Source organism: Myotis brandtii, unplaced genomic scaffold, assembly GCF_000412655.1.
Source record: "Myotis brandtii unplaced genomic scaffold, ASM41265v1 scaffold343, whole genome shotgun sequence".
Taxonomy (NCBI): Eukaryota; Metazoa; Chordata; class Mammalia; order Chiroptera; family Vespertilionidae; genus Myotis; species Myotis brandtii.
The window spans coordinates 2783861-2805302 of NW_005363209.1; the positions used below are offsets into that span (position 1 = coordinate 2783861).

At 36.4% G+C, this 21442-nt stretch overlaps 1 protein-coding gene across 1 annotated transcript in view; it reads right to left on the minus strand.

Moving 5' to 3' along the window:
* Positions 1 to 5344: 5344 nt before the first annotated feature.
* FUT9 (fucosyltransferase 9 (alpha (1,3) fucosyltransferase)) overlaps positions 5345 to 21442 on the minus strand; it is a 152294-nt gene continuing 136196 nt past the window's right edge. The window contains exons 3-4 of the mRNA XM_005871476.2: positions 10071 to 10415; positions 5345 to 6637 (exon numbers count right to left, since the gene is read on the minus strand). Of these exons, the coding sequence (XP_005871538.1) occupies positions 5550 to 6629 (1080 nt within the window). The 5' untranslated portion in view covers positions 6630 to 6637; positions 10071 to 10415 and the 3' untranslated portion in view covers positions 5345 to 5549. The remainder of the gene's footprint in view (positions 6638 to 10070; positions 10416 to 21442) is intronic.

The window sequence follows — 21442 nt, forward strand, 5'->3', positions numbered from 1 at the left end:
TTCAAGTGATTCTTGTGCAGCTGATACAGAAAGTCCCAAAGACATATGTGTGTTTGAGAACTGCTGGCTTAGGATAGGTCATAAACTATAGCATGGGACAAAAAAAACTTAGGAAATGCATTAAAACATGTTTTGTATTTTTAAAAATTATTTGAAGATATTCCAATTACATGAACAGGGCCCATAAATCAGAATTGTGCATAAGCACCTCTGGTGATTCTAGGAACCAGGTTTTCTGGAACACTAACAAAAGGCAGCTGATGTTGAGAGTTTCTTTTAAAAAATATTTTTAAACTAAGTCAAATGGGTAAATATATATTAATCACAAGTTTAAAAATAACTAAGTTATCTGGATGCATTTCATTAGGTTTAAATTATGTTGCCTATTTTATTGTCATCTGGGGTTTGACTATCTGCCTTTACTGGCTTCCAGACATTTTTGTATCAATAAAAATTTTTAGATTATTATAATAAAAATGTGGATGGTAGAGAAAAATCTAAAATATTTTAAACAATGCCAAATATACAGTTGGTTTTCTGTAGACAATTAAGGTTTCAGTGAGTAGTGAGTATATGAATTGTAAAGGACTTAGGTAGAGAAATAAGGGGAAGAAGGTGTTAAAGGAGGAAGATTAGCTAATTGATCACTTGCTATGGTCCAAGCACTGGACTAGGTTCTTTCCACATAGTAATTTACTTAATCAGTTTCATGCTTTAAATATCTATTCAGAGAAATAAAAGGAAAATCAGCTTGGAGTAGTTATGTCCAAAAATTATTTTGAGATGGTCATTGAGATTTCACTTGCAAATACATGAATATATTAGTTTAGATTTTAGATGAGAGAAGTAGTGCCAGATGGAACCTTAAAAACAGCGAAGTCCAGAGAGGTTCATTGGCTATCTCAAAATTATAATCTCTTGAACCAATAACCCAGCCTAGCATTATTCATATATCTAGATATCAGGCTATCATTTATGTTCTGTTAACTGCTTTACATATTGCTTATGAATATGGATGCATTCAATATGAATTACTGAGAGGGAGAGCACTTCGGATAGTAGTGGAGCTTACTCATTTGCAAAATGCTACAAAATCTCTAGATGAGAGATATAAAGAAACACACACACACACACACACACACACACACACACACAAAAGTCTTAACCAATGTTTACAATACAAAGGAGTGCAGTTAGGGAGAAAATAAACTATTTTCTGGTATAGAGCTTGTAATAAATAATGTGCCCTTCACAGTGCTTGCACTTTAACTTCACCTTAAATACTAATTGTCTTTCCTATTAGAAACAGTTGGTATGTTGACATTTGAATAGAGTGTTTACATGTTGCAAATCCTTGAGTCTTGGCATGCTGCAAGACTGGGAGGACAAAAAAATGCCTTCCTTTGCATCCAGCAGCACATTGACTGATGAAAAATGTAAAATATCATCTCTACCTGACACCAATAAGCTGGAACTGTTATCACATTAAAAATACTGTTCATAAATACAATGTTTTTATTCATTCAACAGTATTTGTTGAGATCCTCCTCTATGTTAGGCACTGTCTTATCCTTTAGATTCTGAAGTTTATTATATTTAGCAGCTTGATTATAATTAATTTGTTAAGAAGTTTAAACGATATAGTGTTCAAGGGAATTCAAAGATATATTTAAGCACAAAGTCATAATGTAAGAATTTAAACTTGTTTTAGTAATATTAATTCATACAAAGACATTTTCTAGGTGATTATCTTAAGACTCATGGAATCTAATTTGAAAATAGGCTAAGCAAAAAGATTTCAATAATATTGTTTCCTATTCTTTCCATATTTAACTTCCAATTTGAGGCAAAACTTTAAAGGCTCAGCAAATAGTTCCTAAATAGTCTGTCACTTTAAACCTCAAATACTCTGAGCTATCTAAGCCCTCACAATAGAAAACATTTCGGGACATTCTAGGACTATCAGGATTTATTTGGTAAATATATAAAAAATGTAAGCTGATATTGATTTTCCACTAAGATGATTTTTACCAGTTTCTACTTCATATTTTCAAATTTATGGCTGACATAAAATATGATGGCCATGTCTTTTTTTTTCAGAGTGTAATACTGCTCAATATAGAGAGTTCATTATATATTCTTACTAATAAGGCCTATAAAAATTAATATATGCTTTTACTAGTTAGGCCTATAATAATTAATATTTAAATAATCATAACATTGAAGGTAATAGATTTTTGATATTTTGAAATACAACTTTTTAAATGGTAGATTCTTCTTTTATGTCCACAATTTATTCCCTGGCATAACTGCTTTTATAATCAGCAGCAGCAAGCCAATTCTATCAAATCCATATCATTTACCATGAGATATCCTTAAAAAGAATTTTGCTGTCTGCAGGATTTACTTAAACAGTGGCTGAGGACCATACATCATCTTAAGGATTGCATTTCACTTAAAATGTAATGACAGCCCATGTCTTTTTGCTGAAGCTCAACTCCTAAAATATTTAAACCAGAAGGAATGCTAACAAGTTCAATGTTTTATTTACTAGACTTTTTCAAAAGTCAAAGTACTTGCACATAGAGTGTATCATTCTAAAGGCCCTGATAATACCATCTAGACATTCACATTTTTTAGGAATTGAGACATACTTCTATGATAAAGTGAAAATAATATGAAAATGAGCATAGGATTAAGAAATACAGGCCCTTAAATTCTAACCATAGCTATGTCACTATCTGTGGTGTGTGTGTGCATTTTTAAATAATATATTTTTATTGAAGGGAGAGGGAGAGAGAGATAGAAACATCAATGATGAGAAAGAATCATCGATCAGCTGCCTCTTGTATGCCCCACACTGGGATCGGGAATCGAGCCCACAACCCGAGCATATGCCCCAACCTCAGGAATAGAACCATGACCTCCTGGCTCATAGGTCAAAGCTCAACCACTGAGCCACACCTGCTGGGCACGTGTGTGCATATGTCTTGAATAAATATTATCTCTGTATCTAGTTAACACATAAGTAGAATAAAGGGATTACTTTGTAAACATTGCTATAATTCCTTCCAGCCCTAAAACTCACAGATCAATGGATCCAGAACTGAAGGGTCCAATTGACTCATTTATTTTGGCACTTCAAATTCAGAAAACTTGTTCTCACACTTGGTAATGGGTTTTCAAAATAGAGGTGTTCTAGTTTATCACTAAGTATTATTGCCTTGGCTTGGGTCATATTATCAGCATGTGATTAGAGTCACAGTCTAAGAATGAACCCAAATTCAGAGTTGACAATATAGGAAATGTGCTCAGGTTTCTCAGTTTGTTAAAGTCATGGGCATCTACCACAGCAAATGTGGCTTGTCATGATTTTTCAGCTTTTGAAGAAAGTAGGTACCTTCTAAACTTGCTGGTAATAAATCCTATTTCTCTCCCTATACTTTTCATAGGTCAAAAAGATAACAAAGTAAATGTAAATGAATGAACATGACTGTTTTAACATGCCAAAATAAAAGTGGGTGGAAATCTTTCCTTATTTAGGAGGGCAGCCATACAGACACACTATTTCTTAAGCCAGTGTGGTTAGAAGAGATTCTGTGGAGGAAATCTCCATTGGGTCACACGAGGAAACACACTTGCAGCTCAGAAACAATTGGGGAAATTTGCTTTCCTATTTTCATGAAATCAGCAGTGATCCACGTAAACACCGTTGAGAATCTGAGGAAGGTTTTCTGTCTCTCTCCACTTAATTACAAGCTACTTCAAGACAGTGATAGTTCCTTGTTCATCTTTATCCCTGCTTGCGGCATTGCCTGACACAGCATGCCTATTCAATCATGGGTAAAGAAATTATTCTGAGGATCAAACAATCCTCCATCAACACAGGACTCTTCCTCTGCTCAAATTCTTCTAGTGCTCTAGAGAGCTCGTTCCCTCCCATGGCAGTCCTATTAGAAACAGTTGGCGCCTCCTTCTTACTGAATTGAAATTTGCCTCTTTCTCTTGTATTTGATGTAGAAGATTGTGGATTTGAGTTGTACAGTACTGGTGCTGCATGTAATAGGACTATTAGAATTAGTCACAACAGACTCAAATAGATCTCATCAGAACATTCTAATTCTTTTGAGTTTTTGCCATGAATGGAATAAAGTTCTTTTGGGAACTACTTTTCTTGAAGATTCCTTAGCATCCCAACTTTTCTCACCTTCTGTTGTATGCTTATATCTGGCCCTTCACCTAAGGGAGGAGAAATGCTGTACAGCAACTAAGTTCACAAGTGAATTCTCCAAAAACTTAGTGTAATGACAAACTTATTTTGGTTTGGTAAAGCCCCAAGGGCCTTACCATGTGCTATAGTATAAACAATTACTAAAGAGAAATGTACAACATCATCACCAGTGAGTACCTCTAGGCTAAACTGTCACGTCATTGAAACTAATAAAATTTTCCCATGATGTTCAATGCCATTTATTTATTCATTCAACAAATATGCATTGAGATCTTATAAAACCTCACTTTATTATGTTTCACATCTTATATTTAACTCCTTGATGTTAATTTTATTTAGGTTCTTTTAAATAATAGGACAAAAGTTTTGCAAATGTTATGTTTATTTTTTTGTCTATATGCTAAAATAAACTTTTAAATAGTGGGGCTAGAGAAAAATATTTTAAGTTGGTATGTTATTAAAATTGTACACCTATGTGCCATTTATAAATGTGATGCAATCTATACATATCCTTTTGTTATATGAAGAAATTATAATAATGTGTTATCAGGATAGAAAAGAGAACTGTCTTAGATTTTCTTAAGTGTTAGGATTATTTCCTAGATACTAAAAATCCCCCAAAATACATATTTAAAAATACTTCAATAATTTAACTTAAGATCATGAGAATAGTAGCTGCATTTGCAAATCAGCTTAATGAAAGTATATGGGAAACCTAATAGTTTTCTGAATAGAACAGTTCTGCTTCACTATGTTTCTTCTTCACTACATGAATATTTCTGCCTTCACAAACATGGTAAACAGGTAAAAATAGATCAAGTAGAGACAGTTACACACTTTGTTCAACTCAGAAGTCAGAGAGGTTAGAATTCAATTACAAATACTTTTCATTTGTTACATTATGCAAACTTGGAACTAGAGATCATAATATTTAGTGAAAATATTTCATGTTTTAAGATGTGCATTTTCATTTCCCAAATAGATTAAACAGATGATCAATATACAAACAGTAATTGTACCACAAACTTACATTACAGACAACTACAAAAAAATGTGAAAAAACAATGTTTATAAATGATAGTGAAGAATAAATTATTTTTCAATGCACATAATTAGGTATATACAGGATAATTTAAATCCAAATGGAGTGATTGCTAATGCTGAACTCTTAAAAATCTTCATCAAGATATACATTACCCGAGAGTGATCAAAATAAATTGAGACAGAAAAGCAGAATGTCTCACCTCTCTTTTCATTCTCAAAACTTCTATGATATTTCATCGAAAGACTTTGCCAGGTGTGCAAATGTTGGAAAACTCTAATGCCAAAACCATTTCTCTAAATTACCAACAGACTTATATTCTTGATGCCTTTTCACATGATCACAAGCCAAGCATGCATGTGATTCCCAAAACCGTGGAAGATTTACTGTGAAATCTTTCCTCCAGTTAAAGTAACTAAGGTACAACTTATTGTTTTTGTCAACTTCCTTCAGATACTTTGCTAGCTCACTTGGAGAGTTATAATCTTCCACATGAATGAATGAGTCTGCTGGAATATAATTTTCATAGTTTTCCCTAGATGGCCCCAGGACAATAGGTACGGAGCCAGCCAGAAGAGCATTGTAGAGCTTTTCTGTGATGTAATCTTTGTGGATTGAGTTTTCGAAGGAAAGGTAAAATTTACAAGTAGATATGGTAGGAATCAAATTTTTATTATTCACATACTCTCCAAATGCTTGCCCATAGGTATGGATTTCAATGCTTTTGCTTAGCTCGTTGTAATACTTGACCCTGGCGTGCTCAGGGTTCCAGTTACTTACAACCCAGCACACTAACTTCTCTTTGCTTGGTACTTCAAACACGAAGGGGTTTGTGCTCACCGTCAATACGCCATAAGGCACTTGGATATCGGAGTCGCGGCGATAAGTCAGAGTGAGATTGAATAGGTGCTCAATGCCATTCTTCTGGGGCGTGTGAGTTGGTGATTCCAAATTCATCCAAATCCATTTCTGGAAGGGTGGCCTGGCCTGCTGAGGTAAATTCGTCAGATCCCAGCTGATGTCTCGGTGATGGATCAGAACCGCGTGAGATTTGTTGTAGAGAGAACGGTCTGTTGTGAGATGGCATCCTTGGATGTTGAACATTGCTTGGCAGGAGGTAAGGTCAAAGGTTTGCCCAAACGGCCACACCCAAATCAGAATAGTAGTTTCATTAACAGAATCAGTTTTGGTGGTGAAGAAATTTTTCATTTTCAGCACTGAGCTGGTTGACTCCATTGGACTGAAGACCCAGCTGTTGGTGGGCTTGATGTAAATGAGAAGACATGCCATAAAGAAGCCCAGAATAAAGCAGACAATTAAAAATGGGCGGAGAATTCCTTTGGATGTTGATGTCATAATTTTTTCTATGAAACAGAAAGAGAAAGAGGGGTAGGTAGGGGTAGGGATGAAGAATTAATCATAAATATAACTTGACATAGACATGTTGTAAATCCTAAAATACATTTAATCACAGAATCAACTGAATTTTTCTTTTTTAGTGTTATCAAACCACTGAAAGGAAGTTTCCCCTAAGTGTTACAAATGAGTCAGAATTTGGTAAACATGTACCAGCTATCTTCAAGCCAGTTACAGTTTATTTTCTCAATGTCACCTTTACCTGCTATATTTTTATTTGCTTGCTGAACACTGCAAGACAGACTGTCATCACGAAAGCTTTGGCTAAAAGTTTTAATATTTTGAAACTAGACCAGACTTGTGAAAATTTCCCAGTTGATATAATCATTCATTTGCTAGGGTACTTTTTGAGATTGCAATGTAACTTTGCAGTTCAGATGAAATTCAGTAAAAAATAAAAAACAACTTTTAAAAGGAAAAAGTTATGTTTTTGTATTTTTTGGTGTAAGTTTATATTCACTGTTAAAAATGGCAACTCTTAATCTGATATCTGTTTTTGTTTGTTTTTTTTAGTAAGTGCACTAAGGCAAACATTGAATAAATAAAAACCCCTTATTATTTAATTAAAAAATTTTTTCTTACCCTTTTTATTGTTTGCATTTAATAATTTCTTACTATACCCAATATCTACTAGGATGTGATACTCAAATGCCCTGTTGGCATTAGAACAACATTCCCACTTATGCGGTATGGGCCATTCAAAATAGTTTTTTGTAGCATTAAAATGATATTAGTATTATGGAGGGGCCTAAACAAAATAAGCCAGTCAGAGAAAGACAAGTATCACATGATATCACTTATATGTGGAATCTAATGAACAAAATAAATTGATGAACAAAAAAGACCCAGAGACATTGATGCAAGCAACAGACTGATGTATTTCAGAGGGAAGATGGGGGCACGGAAGGAGATTAACCAATGAACTTATATGCATATATGCATAGCCTATGGACAGACAATAGTACAGGGAAGGCATGGGGAGGCTATGGGAGGAGAGTAAAGGAGGTCAATGGGGGGGGGTGGGGAGGGACATCTGTAATACTTTCAAAAATAAAAATAAATTTAAAAATGATATTAATATTATAAAAATAACAATAAATGAATTATCAAAAGGGAAGAATTAAATTTCATGGAGAACAGTATTGATCGTATGAATTTTAGCAGATTGCAGGTTAAAAAGATGAATCAAGGCTTTTAATTTTTCTTAATAGAATTATGGTCAAGGTTTTTCCTCTTTGCCATTGATGGCTCTTTATGAATATAAACACAAAGATAAAATATGTTTACAAAACTGTCTCTGAAACTCATTATTCTTCTCAACAAAATATGGCCTTTCAATTTCAAATTCTTTAAAATATTTCAAAATCTTGATCAAAACTAGTGTAGAAACATTAGATGTTACTTAAAGAAAAAATGAGGAATTGTTCTTATTTAAATACCTAAGTTTATGTAAACATTTTTAAAAGTCCTATATTTTATTATATAGTTTTCTTAAAACCTATGATATTTTCTATATGGCAAAGCTTGATTTTGTGAGTCAAAAGATTCTGGACATTTTATCCTAGACACACCACTAAAGAAGAATTATTGGAATCAGAAACTGAGACTTGCTGTCAGAATTAGCTTCAGACCTATGAAGTCATTAACAAAGGAAAAGAAAAGAGTATATTCTAAATATGTCAGGAACTATTAATTAACCACCGAGTGATAGAGAAAATCAGAATGAATATGAAGGAAATCTCAACTCTTTAGGACTAAATGACATTGATGGTACTACTTGTCAAGTTTTGTAATATGTAGTTAAAACAGTACGTATAAGAAAATGTATAGATTTGCACAGTTTTCAGGAAATTAATTAACAAATTGGTCACTCAACAAGCTGTACTCAACAATGGTGCAAAGAAATAAGAAATAAAGGATTAAGGTGTGGATAGAAATCATTGAAATTGAGAGCAGAGATTTGAGAGAATTAATATCACATATAACTGTGTGAGATGATGAATGTTAACTAAACTTATTGTGGTAATAATTTCACAATATATACATATTTTAAGTTATTTGTTGTATGACTTAAACTAATACTATTTTATATGTCAATTATAATTTTATAAAACTGGAAAGATATTAAGGTAAACTTTAGGTAAGTGTAATAATCAAGAAGAGAAAAATCAAATTAAATATCTAAAAAGAGTAAGTAATATTGGTTTATCATAAAAAAACTAAAAATGACTATTTGAAGCAATTTTATGGTAATACATTTGAAAAACTGATGAAATAAATGGTTGTTTCTGCACAAATAGAAAAATACCAATTCTAATCAGAAACTATGATTAAACAAATAACAATTAAAGAAATGGTATTCATAAATGCTAACTAAAAACAAATACTAGAGCTAGATAGTTTTGCCAGAGTGATATCAACAATTCAATGAGTAAAGAACACTGCTGTCACTTAAAAAATTATTCTAGAAAACAGAAAAATAAATAAAGAAGCTTAACTCATTATATGAAGCCAATTATTATCTTGTTGACAAAAGAAGATATGAAAAGCTAAAAAAAGTTGTATTTCACTTATGAACACAGTTGCAAAAATACAAAAATGTAGCAATAAAAAATATTGAAAATCATGATGCAATTCATGAACAGGTTTATGGCAGTTTAGTTACATTTGACACTACTGGGATCTACAGACTGAGAACATTTATTAGGAGGATCCCCTTTTTAATGGAGTGATATTAACCTTTGGTAGACATGATTTGATTAAGCACTGCAGTGTTGTTATTGTTTTTCTCTATGTGACCAATGTTTAAGGATTTTTAGAAGTGCCCTCATTGAAAATTTCCATAAGTCCTTTTTTAGTTGAAATGCAATGGCAGAAACTATCTAAATAGATGATGTCAATTTAAAATAATCAGGTTAAACTTTAATAGCCACTGTTTAATAAATGTTCATTCTCCGCTAGGCCTGTGCTGAGCACTTTGCACACATCATTTCTTTTAATTCTCATAGAGCCTTTATCATGGAAATCTTTTATCACCTCTTCTTTACAGCGGAGGATATTGAGGGCCAGAGATATATCACTAGCTTAAGCATTGAGTTATGCTCTCTCTTGCTTTCTTTAAACAAATAATGCAAACACCAATAATCCATTGAGGTACATTAGCACCTCAAATTTTATTGTCTTGACATTCCTGGTCTGTACCATTTTCTCTATAATAAAGGACGACTCTTTACCCATGAATTAAATTTAGATCAATTTCCCTAAATAAGAAAAATATTTGACACTTATATGGTGCTTATTAGTGCCAAATGTTGATCTGAGCACTTACATTAATATATATACATTAACATCTATACATATATATGTGAGCACATAAATTACCTTATTATATTCCAGTTTTATTGATGAAGAGTCTGGGACCCAGAATGGTTAAGAAACTTGCCCAGGTTCACACAGTTAGTAAACGGCAGAGCACATTCAAACGCAGGCCATCTGGCTCCGGAGTCTGGGCATTTGATAACTATACTTTATATCACTGATTCCTTGGGTTGCAGCCAGAGAATGCAATCATCTTGGAGATACCAGAATGGAAGCTTCGTGACGGTCTTTGTTTCTTCACTGTTGTATCTTCATCACCCGAAAATAGCAGGTGCTTAATAAATGCTGTATATGTTACCTGAATGACTGATGAATCCCCAACTATGTGCAAGGTAAAATGCTTGGTAGCTAGAAAAACCAAAATGAACCAAGTATGAATGAATGAATATATACGTAGTTGATTTCTCGATACATTTAACATATATTTCTCAACAGAATAATTACCATTAAAATTGACATGCAGGTATTCCTATCACTAGATGAGCAAAATCTCCCAGTTTTGCCTCTCTGTCATGTCTCAAAGTTGGCATCAATCGAGCACATTTTAGTCCCCCCCCCCTTTTTTTTTGCCAAATGAGAAGGAACTAATCACCAGGCAGAAACAATGTTCCCCCCACTGTGTGCCTTTCAGGTTCCCCTGCTTCCTGGACATTTTGTATTACTTAGGGTTCTTCTTGTTAACTCTCTGCACACCCTCTCCCCTCACCTTTTAACTGCTGTCAGGGTTAAGTACCAAACAGGAGGAGCAGTTACTCAGTAACCCCTGCTTTGTACAGAAAACTGTCAGAAAAGTTGGCCTCTTGGAGCCAAATTGGCATCCCCTTGACAAGAATCTTTTCACCTATTCCTAATAATTGGATACTCAACATGCCTTCAACTGTTTATCAATAGAACCTATTTTTAAAGCATCTGGAGGTGTGTCAGGATAGAACTCACCAGAGACAGTAAGTGTATAGCATAAAGCAAACTGCAATAGCAAATCATATAATTAAACTTTTTCAATTATTTTAATAGTTTCAAATACTAGGAAAAATGTAATTTAAAGATGTTAGCATTAAAAATAACAGAATCTTTAGTAAAAGTACTACTTTATAAAACTTGGTATGCATATGATTCTGTTTTCCATTAAAACACAACCTTCAGTCATACCTTCCAATTGTTCTACTGAGTATTAAAGAATGGAAGATAGTTTGTAATAAAAAAGGGTTCAAGTTGTGCTTCTCAAGCCATAATTATACTTAAAGGTATTAGGGAGAGAATTGTGAAACCAAGGAGAACAGGGGCTTCTTCAAGAAATGGTAATTCTACTTTAAGTTTTTGTTGTTGTTATATGTGTGTATGTATATTTTAAATTAAATGAGGTGTCACATCACACATGTCAGAATGGTTATCATTAATAATCAACAAATGACAAAAGCTGGCAAGGATGTGGAGAAAAGGGAACCCTAGTACACTGCTGATGGGAACGCAGACTGGTGCAGCCACTGTGGAAAACAGTATGGAGTTTCATCAAAAAATTAAAAATGGAATTCCCATTTGACCCAGTAACCTCACTTGTAGGAATGTATTCCAAGAAATCAGAAACACCAATCAGAAAGGATATATGCACCCCTATGTTCATAGCAGCACCATTTACAATAGCTAAGATCTGGAAACAGTCCAAGTGACCATCAGTAGATGAGAGGATAAAAAAGCTGTGGTACATTTACATAATGGAATACTATGCAGCTATAAAAAAGAAGGATCTCTTACCCTTTGATACAGCATGGAGGGATGAGGAGAGTATTATGCTAAGTGAAATAAGTCAGTTAGAGAAAGACAAGTATCACATGATCTCACTCATATGTGGAATCCATTGAACAAAATAAAATGATGAACAAAATAGATCCAGAAACACAGAAGCATGGAACAGATTGACGAATTTCAGAGGGAAAGTGGGGGGCAGGGTGGATGGGTGGGTGGGGAGAGATTAACCAAAGAACTTATATGAAAATATGCATAGCCTATGCACACAGACAAAAGTGTGGTGAAGTCCTGGGGGCGTGTAGGGTGGAGGGGTTCAATGGTAAAAAAAAAGGGGGACAGCTGTAATACTTTCAACAATAAATATAAATTAATAAAAATAAATTAATTAAAATAGAGTACACTATACTGTAGAACAGAATCTAATACTTGCCTTAAACTGTATGCTAGAATAGGACAGTGGGCTTGTAACTTGCCACTTAGGACTTTATAGGTTGTACGCAACACCTACTTCTTCAACCCACCTGTCTGTCTCACACAAGCAGGCATGTGGGGGTGGAAGAGATTTTCCCTATACTCTTAGGAGTTCTTGTGTCAATGTGTTTGGCAATCATTGTGAGGTACCTATATTCTCTATTGGTGGTTTGGGTGCACAATCAAACTATTCCTTGATAAGGTGAGACGTTTTATCCATGGTAAAACTGTGTAGAGATCATAGACCATTTGAACAGAACTTTGGATCCACTTGTGGATCTTTCTATCAACTCAGACCAACCGCAAAGACCGGAAATGAATCATTGACAAATTAGTAGGTGGACTAAAGTTATAAATAGTTTAAAAATACCACATTGTGACTTTTCCCCTGTTAAATAAAATGAAATTTGTAAAGTGCTTCTGATAGTGCCACACAGAATGCATTCTGTGTTTGTGATTATGTTATTATTCCCTGTTAATTGGACAAGAATCAGAGCTCTCAGCTGAAACTCTTGAAATAATAGATCCCATTTGATTTCTATGCAAATTATCATCATTTCTAACAATGCACAATCACTTCTACATTTAAAACATAACTCATTATTAATAATCTCTGGATAAAACATATAATACAAAATTCTGATGAATATAAGGATCAGCGTCTTTCAGTTGTTTATGGAATCAGTCTTTTTGTAAAAGGTTACTCTATAAGCAAATTGTACTTAAAGGATTCTATAGCAGATATTTGCTGATTTTTACTACCTGGCAATTACTGTCTCTTTTTCTGATAATAGCACCCCAGTTTCCTACTGGAACACTACCTCTCCTCTCCTGTGTGCAGTCTTTGGGGCTACAGAGAATGCTGTCTCCCCCTTTCCCAAGCAGTGCTGAGCAGGGAGCCAGGTCATTCAAACTCTCTCTCTGGGACTTTGAATTTGGAATTGAAGGGCTCCCAGGGGGAAACGTTGGGTCGAATTAATCACAGTAGGATTCTCTGAGAAGGCAACTTAGTGAACTCTGCTACCCTGGTCCAAGGAGCTCCCCAGGATCCTGCCTTCAGGTATTGGTTTTTCAGGTATTTCTTCAGTTCCAAGAGCTACTCCATGAGGCTTGCAATTATTTCCGTTTTGTTTACATTAGTTATAATTGTTTTTAGTGCTTGAAACAAACACATAAAATTCCTTAATTAAGCAAAATAATAATAATGTTAATAAAAAACCCAAAACTCCCCTCTTGTTTCACTTTCTGCAGGATGTGAAATGTATAATTGAATACTTCAAAATATACCCATGAGTATTTGGATTAAAAATAAATGATATATAAATTCTCAAAACAGCAAACAACTCTCTTCACTTTATGTTAAGTCATGGACTCCATCCAGAGTTTACATATTGGGTGGTAGGTGGTGTCTAACTGAACAGCTAGTACTCTATTTAGGCAGGCTCAGAGACCGATCTGTTCCCCATGTCATCATTATAGTGTTTAGTATCATGGTATCAGTATGGGATTCTGCTTTATTTATTTGGGTGGGGGGTTGTTTGTCTTGTTATTGTTTTGTTTTGCTTTTACTTCTCCCTACAATGTTTATGCTAAGATCCTTTACAAGAATAAAACTATAACCCTTATACATTGTGTACTACCAAAATATACTTGGCCTCAAAGTACTGCAAAATTGTATATATTCATTGCTTCACTCTTAAAGATTCCCTTGACACCTCACATTCCACGGAATCTTTCCCCCGGGCCTTCCTGCTCTGAGTTTCCACAGTTCTCCCATTGGGTCCTGAGCCAAATGTCGCCTTCCTTTGGGAGAGGTGCCATTCACTCTTTGGCAAGAATATACTGGTTGATCTCTGGAATGCTACCAAATGTGTGTTTGTGAACCTCTCTTAAAGACCTCTGGACATGGGTCTGGTACTCCAGGGGGAAGCCTCTGCTTTACAGTGGGGCATTGACTTACAAGTGTCCCGACTAACGAGTTTTTCGAGATACAAGCCGTCTCTCCACAGATGTTTTGCTTTGAGTTGCGAGCTAAAATTCGGGTTATGAGCCAGCTTCAGATACCCCACCGCTAGTTGGCGCAGCGAACGTCACAGTGAACTCCACAACATCAGCCCAGCATCACGTGTCTCACTCGTTCACTTTTTGATTTGACATACGAGTAATTTGAGTTACGAGCTCCGTCACGGAACGAACTAAACTCGTAAGTCAAGGCCCCACTGTACTTCCTCCAAACACTGGAGACGCTGCACCAACAATGCCGGTCTTAGTCACCAAGCCTTTCCCTGATTATTCCTCACAACATACTCTGGCACGTACTAGAATCCCCTGACTTATTTCTGCAGTATTTTCATCTTTAAGGATATTTCTTAGAAATTTTCAAAAACATCTCTCTGTTCCCCCCACCCCTCTCTCTTTTTCATTTTTGTCTCAGACATTTGTTCCCTGTGGTGGGCGAGCCGCCAGCTGCAGTTTCCCTGCACTGTGAACTTCTTCATCTCGGGCACTTTCATTTTCATGGTCTTTGAAATTTCCTTTTCAATTTAGGGATTAACCTTTTTTTAGGTTGATCTTTTATCTATTCACTCTCTGCTCCTAATCACTAATTCTTAATTGCTGTCTTTATTTAAATTAGAAGCTCTGTTTGTGGGCTTCGGCTGAGGCTAGAACAATCAGACCTGACGCTGAGCCCAGGAGTAACTTGGCTTGTGTGCTGCCTGCCCATAGAGAATACTGCAAACAGAGCCCGGGCTGCATTTTTTGGCATTTTCCCAGAACAGGATTTCTGGCTTTCCTGGAGTGTAACACTCTTTCGTCATTTGGCTTTCCACACCTGTGCTTTCTATGATTATTGCCACGTTTTAGCCCATAGCAACTAGGTAGGTAAAGTCAATGGAAGCCTTTTTAAAAATGGCCTCTCATTTTGGCCTGATACGTTACTACTAGAGGCTTGGTGCATGGATTCGTGCACTGGTGGGGTCCCTCAGCCTGGCCTACACCCTCTTGCAATCCAGGACCCATGGGGGATTGTTGGACTGCCGGTTTTGGCCCGATCCTCACAGGCTAGGCCGAGGGACCCCAACAGTGCACGAATCCATGCACCAGGCCTTTAGTAGAGAGAGAGAGAGAGAGAGAGAGAGAGAGAGAGAGAGAGACATCAATGATGAGAGAGAATCATTGATTGGCTGCCTCCTGCACGACCCTGGAGGTTGAGCTTGCAACCCGGGCATGTGCACTGACCAGGAATTGAACTGTGACCTCCTGGTTCATAGGTGGATGTTCAATCCCTGAGCCAGATCACCTGAGTGAGGTACATTAAATTTTAAAGCTAATGCAGCAAAGCAGCATATAAGGAATTCATCTGAAACAGTGTGGCTATCCAGAACAGAGCTATCATAGAGGCTTGGCCTTCGGGGATCGAAACCGGCAGTCTGACATCCCCGGAGGAATGTAGTAGTGCACAAAGTGGCAGGCAGCTGGGCGCTGCACTACTCTCGCTCATCCGAGCCCTACTGAGCCTGCACGCTGCCACGGAAGCGGCAGAGGCTTACACCCCTGCAGCTGCACTCTCCAGCAGTGAGCCCGGTGTCTGGGGCCCGCCAGTCAGCTGAGCGGTGCTCCCACTGTGGGAGCACACTGACCACCAGTGGGAAGCTCCTGCATTGAGCATCTTCCCCCTGGTGGTCAGTGTGCTTCATAGTGACCAGTCTTTCGGTTGTTTGGTTGGTCAGTCACTTAGGCTTTTATATATATAGATGTATTCCTGACTCTGAAGATGAGACTTCTGTCCTTTCATATACAAAACAGAGCAATTAACCTAGTGGATTATCCTTGGTTTGTTCCTGTCCTTCAAAGCTACACCTGACCCAGCACCAAATCCTTACAAGTTTCCCTCCTAAATATTCCTTAGATTAGTTGACTTTTCTCCATTTCCCTGGGTCAAACATCTATCTTTTGTATAGATTGTTGACAGTGTTTTTTAAGTGGTCCATCCAACATTCACTTTTGATGCTTTCAATTCCTTCACAGTGCAGTAGACCAGTGGTTCTCAAAGTGTGGTCCTCAGACCTACAGCATCAGCTTTAGCATCAACGTGGAAATGTTGTTATGAATGCAAGTTCTCACACCCAACTTCAGAGAAATGGAACCAGAAGCTCGGGGATGAGGCAATCAGTTTAAATAGTTCTTCAAGTGATTCTGACATGCACTAAATTTTGAGAATCTCTGCAGGAGAGTGATCTTTTCAAATCACAGATAACACCTTATGCTTCTGTCCAAGGCCCTTCAGTGAATTCCAATTGCTTATGTCTTAATGTGGCTTAAACAGCCCTGTCCCCAGCCTGAGTGCATGGCAAGCTCCCTGTTGCATTGCCTGCATCACCACACTTGGCCCTCTTGCATGGTCACTGCATCAGCTCTTCCCTCTCTATTCCCTGGAACAGTTCCCCTCCTCTCTATGTTGATTTGCTCCTTTTCGTTTTTCAGATCTCGGCTCTGACAGTTGTTTATCAAGGGATTCCTGAAAACCTCCCATCACTCCTCCCCCACTAATTCAAAGACCCCAAGTACATGTCTCATTGCACCATGTGTCATTTTTGCATAGCACTTACCACAGTAGCAAGTTCACCTATATTTGTGTGGTTACTTGATTAGTACTGTTGCCTCTGTTTGACTGTAACTAGGCTCATATGGGTGACATTGGGTAGTCTTCCTCAGGATTTAATCTCTAAGTGCCCAGTCAGGCTTGGCATATCCTTGCAATAAACAAATGCTTTTTAGTGACCCAGTAGCTAACAATTATTGAGCATTTGCTCAATAAGCACCAGGTTAAGACTTTTATGTGTATTTTAATCACTTGATCTTCAGGAAAAAAATTATTTTTTTGTTCATTTATTTACCAAATAAGTATGTATCACATTCTATGTGCCAAACATGGTTGTATGCACTCAACAAATATCAACTCCTTTAGATCCCAAAATAACCAGTTGAAATGTATATTACAATTACATACATTTTTACAAATGAGGAAATTGATGTGCATCTATTTGTCTCACGTCACATAGTAAGTGATCAATTAAGATGTGGACACTCATAGTTAGACCCCAAAAGGTGTTGCTTTAACGATACATTTTAAAAATATAAATGCCAGCTTACAATTGCAAATAATTTTATGAATGAAAATGTATATATAACTCTATTACTTTGGAGTTGTTGTTCATTAGAACAAATTGGATTCACCAATACTCCCTCCCTGCTCTTATTCTGGACACTAGTGGCTAGGAACGATGGATCCAGAATACTAGAAGTTTTAGATAATTCTCTTCCTGTCCTTAAGAGACTATGGAGTGATGAATGAGAAGAGGGAGAAGTCTAGCTTTGTTTTATTGCTGGAGTATCTATAATGCAAATCAAGAAATATCAAAAATTATTGACACATTTGCAATTGCTAAATCAAGGCCTCTGTGATAGCTCTGTTTTCGATATCCACACTGTTTCAGATGAATTCCTTATATGCTGCTTTCCTGTGTCAGCTTAAAAATTTAACTTACCTCGCTCGGGTGGTATGGCTTAGTGGTTGAGCATCTATCTATGAACCAGGAGGTCACAGTTCAATTCCTGGTCAGGGCACAGGACCGGGCTGCAGGCTCAACCCCCAGGTCATGCAGGAGGCAGCCAATCAATGATTCTCTCTCACCACTGATGTCTCTCTCTCTCTCTCTCTCTCTCTCTCTCTCTCTCTCTCCCTTCCTCTCTGAAATCAATAAAAGTATATTAAAAAAAATTAACTTACCTCAATGGGCCTAGTTGCCCCAAAACAATAAAGGTAGAGGAAGGAAATGATTAAGTTAATTAAAATTTGAGTTATATCTTAGAGTGTGTTCACATAATGTCATCAGTTAACATTTCTAAAGAATTTATGAGTTTTTAATCTGTTACTTAAAATGGAATAAAAAAATTCCTTCTCTATAAATTTTTTATGCCAGATTCCCTGGATCACACCAGACTACTACAATAAAGTCATGTGTTTTTAATGACCATATTATAATAGTTTGACCTCCATTGGTCTGGAAACTTTTCTTCCAGGTGTCCCTCAGTTGTGTCCATAAAAGAGGGCGGGAGTTCCATCTGTCTGGCAGCAGCAGTCACCGTCCACTCTGTTTGTCCTTCATCCTTCGGCTACCACAAGTCTGAGAACCATTTGATGCAGCTTCATCTCTGGTCCTACCCATCGAGTATGTGGGCCTTGAATACCAAATCCAGCTTTCCCTGACCTCTAACCCCAGGGTGTCAGAGTTTTTTGGGTTCCCATTTCAGTGGAAAATTGGCTGTTTGAACCAATCTTTCTGTCTCCAGTAGCTTTGACTGTGCTGAGATAATACATCTCTCCCAGAACATTCCCTTAACTTCGGGTCCTCTAACTGCTGACAGTGGTAGCTCTAGTCCAGTTTGCAGGGCAAGACAGTGAATCTATAGGAAACAAACTGCTCTACCTTCCTTGGCTCTTTCCTTCAACCTTTCCCTCAACATGAAATTCCTGCTCTTACAGTTCTGAAAACAGAAACAGAACAACATCATGCATACCAAAGGATGCTCACGGATACTAGTTTTAAGAAGAAGGTTGCAGGAATAGAAGAAAGAATATCTATCTAAGGAGGTAAACACTGTATTAGATGGGGCATTGCCATGACAACAGTTTCTGAATCACACCGAATTTTGCAGGCTGATCATCTTTTGAACTCATGTGAAACTAATTAGCATCAGCTTTACGAGGATTAAATAAAAACACATCACTGTAGTTAATGTGGAGCTTCTGAAACTTCAAGTTAAATCTATAATCAGAGAATAGGCCAGTAAGAACTAACATAGAAAGCATGAGCCACAAAGACTCAACAGCCTCAGAGGCAATATGATAAAAAGTGTGGCTAAAAGATTGTAGGAAAGAAGCAAGTTTAATCAACTTGCATCTGAATAATCTGAACATGAACTGATTAGCATGATTAACAGAAGATAATATTAGAGGAAAGGTGGAAAGGAGGAATTTAGAAGAAAAGAATTCACCAGTGAGAAACCCTCAATCTTAGAGATACAAATTCACCAATCCATGGAGGGGAGAACTTCCACTGTATTACACAATTAAACTGGCCCCATTGGCATCTTTCTCCCCAGCCTCAATGACCCAAAGAAGTGATAAATACTTTTTTTGAATATTTAGTTTACCGAGTAGTTGAATGCTCAAAACAAAGTGCCACTCTTGGCGAATAGAGAAAATGGAGGCTGTCTGTCAAAAGAGACTATATTTGCCCCGCCGGTGTGCCTCAGTGGTTGAGTGTCCACCTATGAACCAGGGGGTCACGGTTCAATTCCTGGTTAGGGCACATGCTTGGGTTGCAGGCTCGATCCCCAGTAGGGGGCTTGCAGGAGGCAGCCCATCAATGATTCTCTCTCATCATTGATGTTTCTATCTCTCTCTCCCTCTCCCTTCTCTGAAATTAATTTAAAAAATATATTTTTAAAAAGAGACTAGATTAAAAGAGAGCTCACTTGTTTCTTCCTCTCCTACCACAGTGGAAAATGAAGACTGCTCCCTCCTCATAATTCTGGAATCTAAATAAGAAAAAATAACCTCATTCCACTTATTAATCTTGATTTTTCCTAAATGTTCAATTTCTGTGTTTCTAATTGTTGTTTTTCCATTAGAATTTAAATATAACCATAGTTCCCATATCTGTTGTTAAAGAACCCTCACCCTCCCAAACATGGCTCCTGTTTTCCATATCTCTGCAAATAGCCATATCACCCTTATACCTGTGTAAGCTTCTAATTGAAAATCATTGTTTATGTCTTTCACTCCCTTAACCTGACATCTAATCCATTACTATATTTAGTCAGTTATTTATATATAAATTAGCTACATGCTAGATTTGTGCATGTAAAATGAATTGATACATGTAAATTATCCAGAACAGGTCCTGGCACATAGCAAGCACTCAGTAATTGTGAATTGTAATATTTGTTACACATACATGTATATGGCTTAAGGCATATATTTTTTATTACTGATTATAAAATTTTCACATATAGTAGTGACAATAATAAGCTTTGTACTTCCTTTGAGGGACAGGGTTGTAGGAGATTTTACATGGTATAATTTTTTCACTTAACCACTGAGCCATCAGTCAAAAAGTAAGTGGTATTTTGCAGCATGAATGTGTCACTGCTTGTCATTGGCCACAATGCAAAAGGCAATTTGCTCCATTTTAATTTTGATTTTGTTCCATCTTTTAGAGTAATTACTGGACAATTATTTTGTCATAAGCTATATGCTCATTAGGCAAATCTGGCTCCATGAGATTAAGAAACTCATTTTCTCTGATGTGCTTTGCCCCTCTGTGACCTTCAATTTCTGAAAACATATTTTTTCAGGTGTTCTTTTTTGGAGTAAGTGATTTTCACTCATTTTCATTTTCTTAATTTCCATTGTGCCTGTGTCCTGAAATTCCACTTTTTTCTTACACATGACAAACTAGCTGATATAAAACTTTGCATATAACAAATGCTCATTGAATATTTTTAAGTTCCTTTGTGTATGTGGCACAGTGTTATAGATGTGCATTCCCACAAATACAATTAAGCTTCCTTAATGAACTCATAAAAAAAGTGGTAAAGTAAGGTACAAATCCTGCTGAATAATATATGCTTTAAAAGATTTTATATTCAAAAAGCCGTTCCTCCTTTGTGCTTCTCTAGCTGCTGTGCATCTTTCTGATATACTTGCATTATAATGAGGCCATAGTGAATTTGCCTGTATTTCTCCCCTATTACACCCGAGCTTCATAGAGGCATTAACCAAATTTATTTTGACTTTCTATTCTAGCTACCTAGGATAGCTTCTGGTACATGGAAGGCATAAATATCTACTAATTGAGTAGGGGAAAAAGTAAATGAATGAATGAGAGTTCAAGCAAACATCCTGACTTTATATGGTCTTTCTTTCTTTCTTTCTTTCTTTCTTCCTTTCTTTCTTTCTTTCTTTCTTTCTTTCTTTCTTTCTTTCTTTCTTTCTTTCTTTCTTTCTTTCTTTCTTTCTTTCTTTCCATGGAGTGGAAAGAGACACATTTTCTATCTTCATATACAATATGGTATGACAATGCCCAAAC